We start from the raw sequence: 12,638 nt of genomic DNA on the forward strand, positions 1-12,638 counted from the left end.
ACGTAATGTGGTTCTGAAACATAAAAGCATATCCCAGTTTTCCCCGAGTGGAATCGAACTAATTCATGGGCATCAGAGTTATGTCTTTCCACAGCAGTCCTGGGACCATTTCTAACTGTATTTTCCCAGCTCAAGTCTACCCTTCGCCTGGCTGCTGGCAAACATCTTTAAAAATCCACCCCTGTCCTACTCCAGTAAATTTCTCTGTGGCCCACCTGCGAGCTGTGACCTGAGAGGGTAGAAAAAGCAGTGGCAGAACCCGGTCATGGCACAGGCCCCTCAGTTTCCACAACCCAGCTGTCTCATAATTACTTTCTCTACTTGCAAAAATCTATTCTCAGCCTGGTGTTAAACACATTAGAGCAGCAACTGCTTGCAACAAACAGTCTTTCTGGAAATGGAGAGTCTCAAAGGCCCTGAACTGATGATCCAACGTACCAAACTTTCCATGTTTTCCTTGGGTCATGAAAGGAGGACCCCTTAGGCTTACTTCACCACAGAGGACTCCTCATTGAACAGATTTTGGTACCCGCAGGATAGAGCCAAAAACGGGACTTCTGGTATATCCCACCTATAGGAGGGAGGGTGTTTCCCAGTCCTCCAATGGATACATTCATCCTGGAGAAAATCACCCATTTTCTAGACACATTGGCCATTTGGGGAATCCTTTGAGATCACATGCGTGACCAGGAGAATTCATATACTTATGGACAGTGTGCCACCAAGACACCTAATGGACTCCAGTAGAGAGGTGCTACATTCTGTCCCCAGATCAAACAAGCCATCTGGACAAAAACTGCACACAAGCATCAGCTCTGTTAGTCAGATTCTGGCACTCGTGCTAGCTGTGCAGGATGCCCTGGCCAAGAGTCAGCATCATCTGCACTTTCTCCAGATCCTTTGGCCACTGTCAGTGATCTTGCTGTCTGGTCGCACCATCGGCAACAGGAACTCTTCATCCAAGGTTTTCCCCTTTGGGATAAATGATTCTCTGATTATGTTGCTCAGAATTACCCAAATACGAAGTATTATTCCTAACCCTTCACATATTAAACCTTAATCTTCACAGGCTCATTACAACCCTCAGAGTGATAAATTGATTCTAATTTCTGAGACTTATGCTGAAGCCTTATGGTATTAACCTTGGCCTTGTAAGCCCACGTAATATAAAATCATTGAGGAGCCTCTGCCCTAAAGGTCTAGGCAGAAGCAAAGGAATTCCCTCTTCCTTTCCCATGGCTAATTTAGTGACTGGCCAGTGCTCTGATATAAGAAAACACACCTCTAGTAATATAATCAATTAACTTAATTCTCAGGATGAGGCAGGCATCCCTATAGCTGATTTCAATACATTTTACAGGGCTCCTTACCGCCTCTGTGGGCTATTCGCTATGATCAGACCATGTTATGTACTCATATAGATGTATTACTTATTCTATCTGAAGCCAAAATGCAGGACGCCCCATGACATTATGATGTGAACAACTCATTTCTCCAAATATACAACACTGGGCTCTTCACAAAGCTTGTAACAGAACTTATATCTCTCTCAGGACCTCAGCCTGTAGCCCTATTAGAAGCCAGAATGGCTTACTTAAATAAATCTCGCTACCTTCTAAATGGGTCTTTGGTCTTTCAAGACATAGATTCCACCCCCAGTCTTTAGGGCCCACTTATTTGTGCTGATGGCACTTTATAGGTAGAGACCTTTCTCATTTCTGTCAAAAAGGCCACTCTCCCAGGTCTTTGGTTAAATGGAATAGTGTCCATGACCCACTAATCTTATATCCAATTCCTGGGTCTTCCTCCTAACATCATCTGTAGTTGGTACCCTCGATACCAGTTTTTTATTTGCAGCACCCACCTTCAAAACACCCTGTGGCCCATCTCAACACAAATGTGGTGCTTTCCGACTAATTGCACTCACTGGTCACTGGCACTGCCATGATGTCATTCAACAAACTCACGTCATTAATACCAGTCAAGAAATATCCAAACACTGAAAACCCATGCAGCAGATAGTTCATGTGTTAGAGGTTTTCTATGAAGGAAAACTCCCTGGCAGCTATGGTCACTGATGACCGCTTTGGTTTGGATTATTTGTTGCCCAGCAGGGAGCACTCAAAAGGGGCTGCTTGCTGCATGTGGTAAACCATGCAAGGCGCCACCAATAACTCCACAGTGAGACAACTAATTACAAATGAACCATAAATTCAATAAAGTTAGCAATAACAAACAATGGAACCCTATCGACATTTTTTCCCGGATCTCTCCAGCATTCTGGAATGGCTGGATTAAATTTTATTTGAGGTTTTGCCTACTGAATTGTAAGTTGGTTTTAATTTTTACATGGCCTTTAAAATTCATATTCAAACAATTGAATATTCAAATTCATTTAAATAAGATGGGACATCGTTCTGTCAACAAACATCAGGACTGAACTTAAATGAAGATACTGACTCTGTTTTGATGTTTGACTGTTAATGAGGTTTAGATACCTGCTCTCCTTGACAGGTCCATGATGGGTAACTAAATTAGAATGTTGACACATGCCCCAGATTTAGGTAGAAACCCCAAATATGTCCTGATTACAGGGTAAAAGCAAGGAGTTTTCAAGTGGTAAACTACTTGAGTTATTTATAAAAAATTCCTATTGGTGCTAACAAGCTTAAGCTAGTCTTGGCTATACATGCTTGGTTACTGATTCTATCTCTAGGCAGAAATCTGTACTCATCAGTCTTTATGTTTAGGATGTTTGTTCACTGTGATTCAGCCCAGTTCAAAAGTTCAAGGAACAAGATGTGCAAAGCAGTTCCTCTGAAATGGAAAATCTGGCTCCATTTAAAAATACTTCTTTCATGTTAACTTTCTCATTTCCCCCTTTTTATCAAGCTCTTTCTTCAAGATCAACCACTGGGGTTGTTTGTGATCCCTCATTGTCAGGCCGGCCCATTCCCGATGTATCATATCCCATATAGGAGGGAAACTGGCTTCGTTGAGAGACTTTAGGCCACATTTGAGCAACAAGAGCACCAAAATGGAGGAATGTTTGTCATCAAGGCTTATGAAATAAACAAAGGTTAGTGAAGTTCAGCATAGGTATTCCAATCATTTTCTGTGTTATTTTTTATTACCCATGTGAGGTCCCATAAGTATTAGAATCAATTCGAAATTTTAGGCTACCATTATTTGCAGAGTTATTATAGCACTGTGGAAGTGAGTAGACGCAGGGTTTAATAATAACCATTATTCCTAAATTTACAAGCAGGTCACTAATTCCAAAATCTGAAATAGTTCTAAACCGTGAGGCTATACCTGAGGATAGCCAACTAAACAGGTCAAAAGACCAGAAGCTTTCAGAGGCCCCAGTGGGCCTGGTCTCTGATTTTGTGTAATTGTGTTTCAGTTAATCCTGAAGAATTTATGAAGTACAGCAGGTGGTATAAGCGATGGCACAGACACCTTTTTATGCTCTGCTAATTTATCGTCAAGAGCAATTCTGTTATTTAAAACAACCTGAGCAAGTGAGTTTAAAGATTTTCCTTGAGCAGCTATTGCTTTGGTGGTAGATTTCAGCAATCTTTCCTAAAGTCCTAGACAAATTTCTGACCATATATTTATTTGTGCCAATACCCTACCATAGAAATAAAATGCTCAAAAATCTCATTTCTTCAGTTTCAGAAACACCACCAGGCAATTCTTGTAATCTGTGATGTAAATTGAAGGGTGATATCCAATGTTGAGTCTCTGAAATAGGCATAACCAATAATCTAATTGCTCAATACCTACCAAGTTGATAAGGATTTAAGCAATGTGTCCCCCATAGATTTGTCTGCCAAGTACAAGTAAAAATAAATCCTAATGGGGCACAGATAATGGAGTTATGCTAACGAGACTGAGTAAACCAAAGATCTGAAGGATCTGGGTAGTTAAGTTTATCTGTGGGTGCAGCAAAATCATATTGGCATAAGAAGGAAAAGTTGCATAGAACAACTGTTGAAACCTGGGATGCCTGGCAGGCTTACCATTCCATATTACAAATGTTACTTCTTATATTTCTGGAGGTTTGATTGATTAGGCAAGGAGCTGTAGAAAATCCTAGAGAAGTCTCACTACTCTGCTGGTTCAACAGTACAGTTAGTACACAGGAAGAATGGCAGAGAAATTGAGATTTAAATGTTCTAAAGGATCTCTAGGTTCCTGTACAGAGAGAGGTTTCAGATGCAAACCCAACAGTTTGTCAAAATTCCCCCGTATGCAAGGGATTGGGCTATGCGGACTAGGCAGTTGTCCTTCTAGGAGAAACTAAGAAGAAAAAGAAAACTATTATAGCAGGTGTTTGGCCTCCCATATTAATACATTTTATATGCCTAATTTGCGTGATAGAAAGGGATTGATCAAAATATATGCAAAAAGAAAGTAAGTCCAATAACTAGTATTATAGCTGCAATGTATTCTGCAAAGGAAGGATTCTTGGGGTATATTTCAAAACCCCCAATTAATAAGGTGAACAAGTTTCAATATGACAATTAGCATGAGAAAGGCAATAAGAAGTAATAATATTCCAAAAATATGCTAAAAGGCAGGCATTTAAATTTTAGTACCAACACACAATGCAAAAGAGTTTTGCAATTCAGGCACATAAGTGTTTCCAGGTTAATTAATACATCTATCACTTCACAGTATTATTGAGAGAGATAGAGAGAGAGAGAGAGAGAGAGAGAGAGAGAGAGAGATCAGAATGCTTAAGAACTACTCTCTCAGCAAATGTCAATTATACAACTCAGTATATGTATATCAAATCATCACATTGTACATTGTAATCTTTAAAACAATTGTATTAATAATTATACATCAATAAAGTTTGGGAGAGTCTCCAGGTGCATCTCAAATTTACATAATGATTATTAAAAATAATAGAAATTCAAGTACCTTAGGGATATCATAGCCATTTACATTTCAAAGTTCTCTAGGGACACAGGCAAAAACTGATCTAAATTAAATTTCCTTCTAATGTAAAATGTACACCTGAGAATGTAATGAACACACCTCACACCTTCTGGTTAGACTGAGAAGAGTCCCAATGCCCAGGCTGAGGCTGCGGGTTCAAACTTCACACCAGAGCCAAGTGCTCCGGGATTCTCTCTCTTAAGGACCAAGTGACTGGGGGTGGGGAAGGGATGAGGGAAGGCTCATTGCTGTCAAGGATCAAAGTTTGAAATGAAGCCAGACTCTGTTACAGATGGTGAGGTCACATTTTCTGTGTTTCCAAACAAGGGTCATAGTTCCATGAGTGGCCTGACAGCCTTGCACCAAGCCCTTGACCCCTAGAGGACGTAAGACCCTCTTGTTCTGTCGACCAAGCAGAAATGAATAAAACTAGAAATAAATGATAAAGATTTATTCAAGGGTCTTACAGTTTGCAAACTGGAAACACAGCTAGGCAAAATCCCAGGAGATTCTTTTTTTAAAAAGAAATAAAAGTTAAGAGTTCTTAGAGTAAAGTCGCATCCTGGGGAAAAATCAGTCCTGCATTTTAGCCCTAGGATTGGTTATCAGTGAGATGTCAGGCGGTCTGGATGATGATTGCCAGGTGGGCCGAAGGATAGACGCCAGGAGGTCTGGTGACGTCCTGCATCCTTTAGGGGATAGTCCGAGGGTTATCTGCCAGTAAATAAATGTCCGGGTATTGACACAGGGCTGGAAAGTTCAAAAGTTTAAGTTCCCAGACTAGTTAAGACAAGAAAAAGAATCCTTTCCTGAATCCCTCGACCTTCTTAATGTTAATAATTTAGCAGCTTTCTTGAAATGACTCCAATTTGTTTTCCCTGTCTTCACTCTTTTTCCTTAGTTCCAATCAGTCCTGGCCTGGTCCACCCTCTTGTTCATGATTGCTCCATCTAGAAACTGAATCAGTAATACCCTGTGCACACCGGTGCCCGGGCCTTCACAAAGAGCTGGGGGAAAACAACACAGGGAGCCCCAGGCAAGGAAAAACTTCTGTTTAAAGTCAAATGTGCCAGGCTGGGTTAGGTTCCCGCCCACCAGCCCAGGCTGGTTCTGCAGAACTACACGTCCTCCCACCCGATGTCATTTACACAGGACCTTTGCAAATTGTCCAATCAGGGAGTCTCTGGGGCAGGTGGGTGGGGCGACGCACTGCGGAGGAGTGGACATCCCTACCTTATCTGGCCTTGCTGGGGATGCCTGTTGCTTGCCCGTAACGGTCCCTGGCTGCTCCGTCGGTCTCAGCCTTTGTCGCACTGATATCTGCACTAGTCGTGGGAGTCCAGGCAGGACTAAGGGAGACACAGGAAACCTAGAAATGGTGAGTGTTCGGGCTGGGTGCGGAGACCGGACGAGGGGTGGGGAACCAGCTGTGGCGGGACCCGGTCTCCCCGTCGTCAGCTCTGGAACCTGCGGACCTCAGCCCCCTCTCGCAGGGACCGTAGAGCTGGGCTGGCTGCTGGGACCGGGGCGTCCCGTCCCATCACTGCACGCGGCTTCATCTTCCCAGATTGTGCGGTGACCAAGGGGAGAGTCATAGGGGACAATCGTGACTCGGTCTCTGGGATTCATATGTGGGAGAAGCTGATGTCTGTGGGGTCCCCAGCCCATTTTTGTCTCCTCAGAGGACCCGTTTTCTCCTGAGTTTTCCAAATGTTTAGGGGGCGGTGTCTCAAATCCACCATCCTGTCCCTCTTCCTGGGACTGGCAACAAGTCCCTAAATTTCCAGATTCTCTAATTCCCAAGCCAACTCCTCCTCTCCGATTCACGGCATCATTATCATCTATTTGCCCTATGGGATGCATTTCAAACACACCCCATATTTTAATTTTTTATGCTTTTCCCACAGCGCCATGAATGATTCTTTTGTAGAGATTTGTTTGTTGAGGATATTTTACATGAGAGGAAAGCAGGGAATGACCACCTGGAAGACGTTGTATGAAATCCCCGTTCCTCTCCCCCAGGACCTGCCCTGGGCACAGACGTCCTATGGGAAGTCCTTTGGGTGGAGGTTCGTCTTGTCCTTTTCCTAGATGCTGCGTCTTGTCAGCATTGCCCCTCCGTTGCTGTCACCTTGATTTCTTCACTTATTTAAAGTCTCCGTTTTTTAACGGGTAAAATATGTTTAACCACTAGAGTTTGAAGACGGTAAAATAGTCCCAAACATGTCAGAAAGAGGTGAATTTTAGAACAAATAAAATATTCCAAGATTACATTCCATTTGTATAGAATTCATCTTTCATGCTTCCCCGAGCATGTGTATTAAGTTTCTGAGCTCTGTTCTTTACCTTTGAGTGTTTTCAAACGAAATTCTAGGTCTTGGAATTGCTGAGTAGAAGTGTTCCAGTATGATTAATTATTTACAAACCAAGTTCTGCCTTGGAAATAATAATTAACTGACATCCATTTTCTGAAAGGAATAGGTATTTGGGGGTTTTAGTTGAACTAGTAAAAGTGCCTAACAATTTTCTTCCTTTCCACATAAATGCTAGTTTTAAGTCATTTTGATGGATTGTTCAAACACTGGCTTTGTGTCATTTAGAAAATCAACTGTGGTCCAAAACAGCTTCAATGAGTCTAGAAGCCTGTGGTCAGTGACCCAGGCTAAGGCCCCTTGAGCTGCAAAGGGAAGTACTTGAAGGCCCAGTGGTTCTTCCTGGGGAGCTTCCCCTACAGGTGTCCTACCTGCTCACACCCACAGTGGAAGGGTCTTTACCCTGAGAAGCTGCAGCCCTGGAAAACTGGGTGCACATGCACCTGGCAGGGGCTGGGGGTGGGGCGGGGAGCAACACTCTTTTTGAGGTTGTGGTTTCCTTAGGCTGACATTTTTTGATAATTTATTTGAATTTTGTATCCATGATATATGTGCACTCAGGGTGTATTCGTGTACATTGAGAAAGTCTGTAAAGATCAGGAGTTCTGTCTTGTGGACAAAGGGTTTATGAATTGGGGAGTTCATTTGGATCAGAACCTTACTTAATCAGTCGGAGAGTTTCCTCACTGTGAGAATGGAAGCCTGGGGGAGGGAGCACTTCCATGCTTACAGGAGGGGGAGAGTGTGTTTGGAGTTCCCAGAGTTCATTCCTAAGGCTGCTCAGGTGTCCCCCTCCTCCTTCCCCAGGGACTGACCCAATGTTTCAGCTGGGAGTATCTAGACCCCAAGGTTGGGAATGTGTTCAACTTTCTGAGTGTAAGTTTCCTTCTCAAGTGTAGGGAAGCAGTCAGTTTGTTTTCATTCCAATATATGTTTTTTTCCCCATTGAATTCCTTTCTCCCTTGAATGTTGCAACCTTTTACTTCTAGTTTCCATTAGCACTTGGTCTTTAATATGTAAGTTGATTAAGAGGTAAGGTATGAGTAAGGCAAGAAAGCTGTGGAACCAAATTGAATTTTGGTTCCATTTAGGCTATAGAACCTCAAGATGTAAGATGGGTGTATTTAAGTTCCAAGGTGTATTTTCCATTTTTAGGTCAGTTTACGTATGTCCATGTCTCTAGAGAACTTCAATATCTAAAAAGCTATACTATTCCTAAGAAAATGATGACCTATTTTAAAACGTGAGGAAAAAGCAATTGATTTCCTATTTTCATTGATATGAGGGAAATGCCTCAACGCTGCTGTCTTTCAAATTTCTAATTCATTTCAGGGATAAATTGCAAAATGCATTATAATACGCTACTCATTTCTGAAAATATCCACAGTGAGGAATATAGTGGAGGGACAAATTATTATAATGCCCCTTGTCATTGTAGTTGGAAATGAATTTGTAAATGTTTGATGGTCTGCAGTTTTATATTCCTTAGTGCTTAAAAGATTAAAACTTGCAGTGGTTTTCTATCTAGAAAAATTAAAATTAAACTAATTTTAAAGAGCAAAAGTTAATTAAAAATAATGATTAAGCATAGAAAAATATGGTGTATATAAATTTCTCTATTTTACATAAATAATTCATCAGAATGTTTTAAAAAATTACTAAGATAGAAAACTAACTTCAGAAGACTCCCTGCGGGCATATCTGCTCCACTCCTGTGTTCTTATCCCACCCACATTCAAATAACCAGGTTTGATCATTTCTTGATCATCCTGTTAGTGTGTCTTTATGTAAAAACAAGCCAGTGCAAATGCCTGTTTTTCTTACCTGTGTTTGTTCTTGTCATGAGTGGTCAGGGTCCAGGTATTTGATGTTGACTCCTGACACTAAGCCCCACCCCTCCCTTTCCCCCTCCTGCTTCTTACCTGTCAGGCTGATGAGAAGCCTGGAGGCTCCTGCACTGGGAGCTGCTGGGAGCTGGGGAGCCCTCCTGCGGGCTGTGCTGCCCTGCGCTGTATCGTCGACCCACCCAGCCTGGGGTCTGTATGCAGAGGTCTCTGAGTTGACAGTTTAGGTAATTCCTCATCCTTTGGGAGCAGGAGTATGGGAATGGGACATGCCTTACAGTGGTCCTGGGTAGATGTCTTGGCTGGAACCGGTCTTTAGAGTGAAAGTGTGAGTGAGGTTGGGTTCGCACAAACATTAGAGGGATCTAAGGGTGGTTCAATGATTATTGTACCCCATGAATGAGGTGAGCCCATCAGATACTCCTTAAAGAGCAGATATTTCAGAGAGAAAGAGAAGAGACAGGAAAGCAGTCCAGACGTGGAGGGCTGAGTCCATTCCCCTGATCCCAGAGGGCTCCCCAGGTTCCTTCAGTGCCTCTGCTGCTGCTGCCCCTGACTCTACTGCAGCCCAGATCCTGACCCTCCAGGCTATTGGGGACAACACCCATGGCCTCACTGGGACACAGCGAAGGATTAGTTCAAACACGACTTAAGCCCAGTGTCCTTAAATCCTACACAGCAGCCATTTCCATGGGGGAGGCCTGTAACCCAGATAGTGCTGATTTGAGGCTCCCTGGGGGGAAAAAAAGATAAATACCATGGTTGAGAGGACATCCACTCCCCCAAAATTTATCCAGTGAACTAAAATACAAATCAAGGAAGGACACAAGAGAAGGTAGAAGAGGAAAATGTATCAAAAAGAGGTCCATACTTTGACCCAATTGGAAATCCAAAATATACTAAAAGAATTTCAAAACAAAAAAAGATAAAAGGGCATTTAAAACTTATATTTTATTTTTTGTTTGTTTTTTTTTTTTTTAAGTTTATTGGGGTGACAATTGTTAGTAAAATTACATAGATTTCAGGTGTACAATTCTGTATTACATCATCTATAAATCCCATTGTGTGTTTACCACCCAGAGTCAGTTCTCCTTCCATCACCATATATTTGATCCCCCTTACCCTCATCTCCCACCCCCCGGCCCCCTTACCCTCTGGTAACCACTAAACTATTGTCTGTGTCTATGAGTAAAATATACGTTTTGAATTGATGTTACCACCTCCTGAAACGCAGTAATTCACGAACGTTCATTTGGTTACTCAATAGTAAGTTAAGTTACAGTTATACCTGGGATCTCAGTAAATTTAAGCAAGGATCCTCCATGATCTCAGGGGAATTAATGAATATAATATAGGGGTCAGATTGGTATACTTTGCCTGAAGCATCAGCAATCTTTGCTTTTTCTTAGTCATAGCACCCATTGTCCTAAAATATCCCACGGTGAGTAGGACAGCTCTGAACCAGTGATGCGTGATTTTAAATTAAGTCTTCATTACTTCCTAATTGGACTCACAAAATGGGGTTTCATGGTTTGTACCCCTTAGTAAAATTAGTTAATATGGCCCAGTGTTAAATAAATGGGGCCTTCAAGGATTAAAAACTGTTATAAGAAACCTTTTAAGAAGAAGTGATTCTCCCCAGTGCTTCTCCTTTGAAGAGCTGATTTGGGCCAGTTCTTAAACGTGGAAAGAGTGAGTGACACCTCACACTGGATGTGCTGGGTGATCTGTCCTGTCAGCACTGTGCTTCCTGTGTTTGTCAATTTGAAAAGATTTACTCAATTATTTGAGCCTCAGTTTTTCGAATATTTAAAAATTATATAAATAAAAGAGCTTGAAAGAGGCAAGAAATAGGTGAATTTCAGAAAATAAGAAAATAGTGTTACATTGAATGTGTTGAAAATTATTGTTTTCTTTTTTTTCTGCCCTGAGTTTGTGTAATAATATTCCAAGGTCTGTTCTTTTTTTGTGTGGGGATAGGGTGCTTTTAAATGGAATTTCAGGGCTTAGAGTTGAATACCAGAAGTGTTCAGGTATGATTGTTGAAAAAACAATTTCTTGCCATGCAAATAACAATATCATTATTTTCTGAAAGTAATAAGTACTTCAGGTTTTTCTTGTTAAACTAGAAAGATGCCTTACAGTTTTCTTCCTTGTTTTACACATAAATGTTGGGTTTGTGTGATTTTACTGCATTCTTCAAACACTGGGTTTGTGTCATTAAAAATATCCATGTGGTCCAAAGCAGTGTGACTGGGAGCAGAAGCCTGTACTCAGTGACCCAGGTTAAGGCCCTTGAGCTGCAAAGAGAAGTACTTGAAGGCCCAGTGGTTCTTCCTGGGGAGCTTCCCCTGCAGGTGTCCTACCTGCTCACACCCAACGTGGAAGGGCCTTTACACTGAGAGAAGCTGCAGCCCTGGAGAGATGGGGGTGCAGGTACATGTGGGAGGGGGGAACTGATGCCCCTTCTGAGGTTTTACTTGTGGTTCCCCGGGTCTGTTTCTAGACATAGGTAGGAGTTTTGTGTCCACAGTGCAGGTGCGCTCAGAGTGTAATTTATGCACATTGAGCAAGTCTATGCGAGTCAGGAGCTCTGTGTCCTAGGTTAGGGTTCATGAATTGGGAGTTCATTTGGGTCAGAACCTTATACTGAATCCAGCCAAGAGTTTCTTCACTGAGATGAAGCCTGAGAGAGGGAGGTTTTCCATTATTCCCTGGGGAGAGGAGGGTGTGGGCGCTCCCAGAGTTCATTCCTGGGGCTGCTCAGGTGTCCCTCCCTCCTTCCCCAGGGACTGACCCACTCCAGGGGTTCTATCTCAACCTGGAGAGTCTGGAATGTGGAACCTTCTGAAAGTGGCTTTCCTTCTGTCCTGTGGGAAACATGTTGCTCATCTGAGCTGATTCCAATACTTGTGTTTCTTTCCTTTGGATCCTTTACTGACTGAATAATGCAGCCCCTTGGCTCTGGTTTCCTTGGGCACTTTGTAATTTTATTCTTTGTGTAGGAAATAACATATTTAGTTTCTTGGAATTAAAAATGTAAGTTAATTGAGAGAGTTGTTATTGGTAAGGCACGTAAATAGTGGAACTAAACAGAATTTTTGTTCCTCTCAGGCAACAGAAACTCAAGATGTGAGATGAATGTACTTAAGCTCTCAGGTCCATTTTTCATTTTTACATCAGTGTTTGTATGTGTGTTTCCCTGGAGAAGTGAAATTTAAAAGGCTAAAGTAATCGAATTTTTATTTTAATTGAAATCAAAGCTTATGTAAATCTTTGAAAATCCTACTGTGTGTAAGGAGCTAAACCCAAATGCCTATTGCATTATAATATGCTACTTATTCTTAAAATATCTCCATGTGAGATAGAGGGAAGGACAAACTAGGGTATAAGTTGTTTTTTAGTTATCAGGAGATTTGCAAATTTTCATTTTGTATGGTTTACATTTTTGTAACTGATTTTGTTTAAAGGA

At 41.8% G+C, this 12,638-nt stretch overlaps 1 protein-coding gene across 1 annotated transcript in view; it reads left to right on the top strand.

Moving 5' to 3' along the window:
* The first annotated feature begins 5,794 nt into the window (after positions 1-5,794).
* LOC109454315 (uncharacterized) overlaps positions 5,795-12,638 on the top strand; it is a 41,590-nt gene continuing 34,746 nt past the window's right edge. The window contains exon 1 of the mRNA XM_019744816.2: positions 5,795-6,328. Coding sequence (XP_019600375.2) covers positions 6,326-6,328 — 3 coding nt within the window. The 5' untranslated portion in view covers positions 5,795-6,325. The remainder of the gene's footprint in view (positions 6,329-12,638) is intronic.

The sequence above is a fragment of the Rhinolophus sinicus genome, linkage group LG07 (assembly GCF_036562045.2).
Source record: "Rhinolophus sinicus isolate RSC01 linkage group LG07, ASM3656204v1, whole genome shotgun sequence".
NCBI lineage: Eukaryota > Metazoa > Chordata > Mammalia > Chiroptera > Rhinolophidae > Rhinolophus > Rhinolophus sinicus.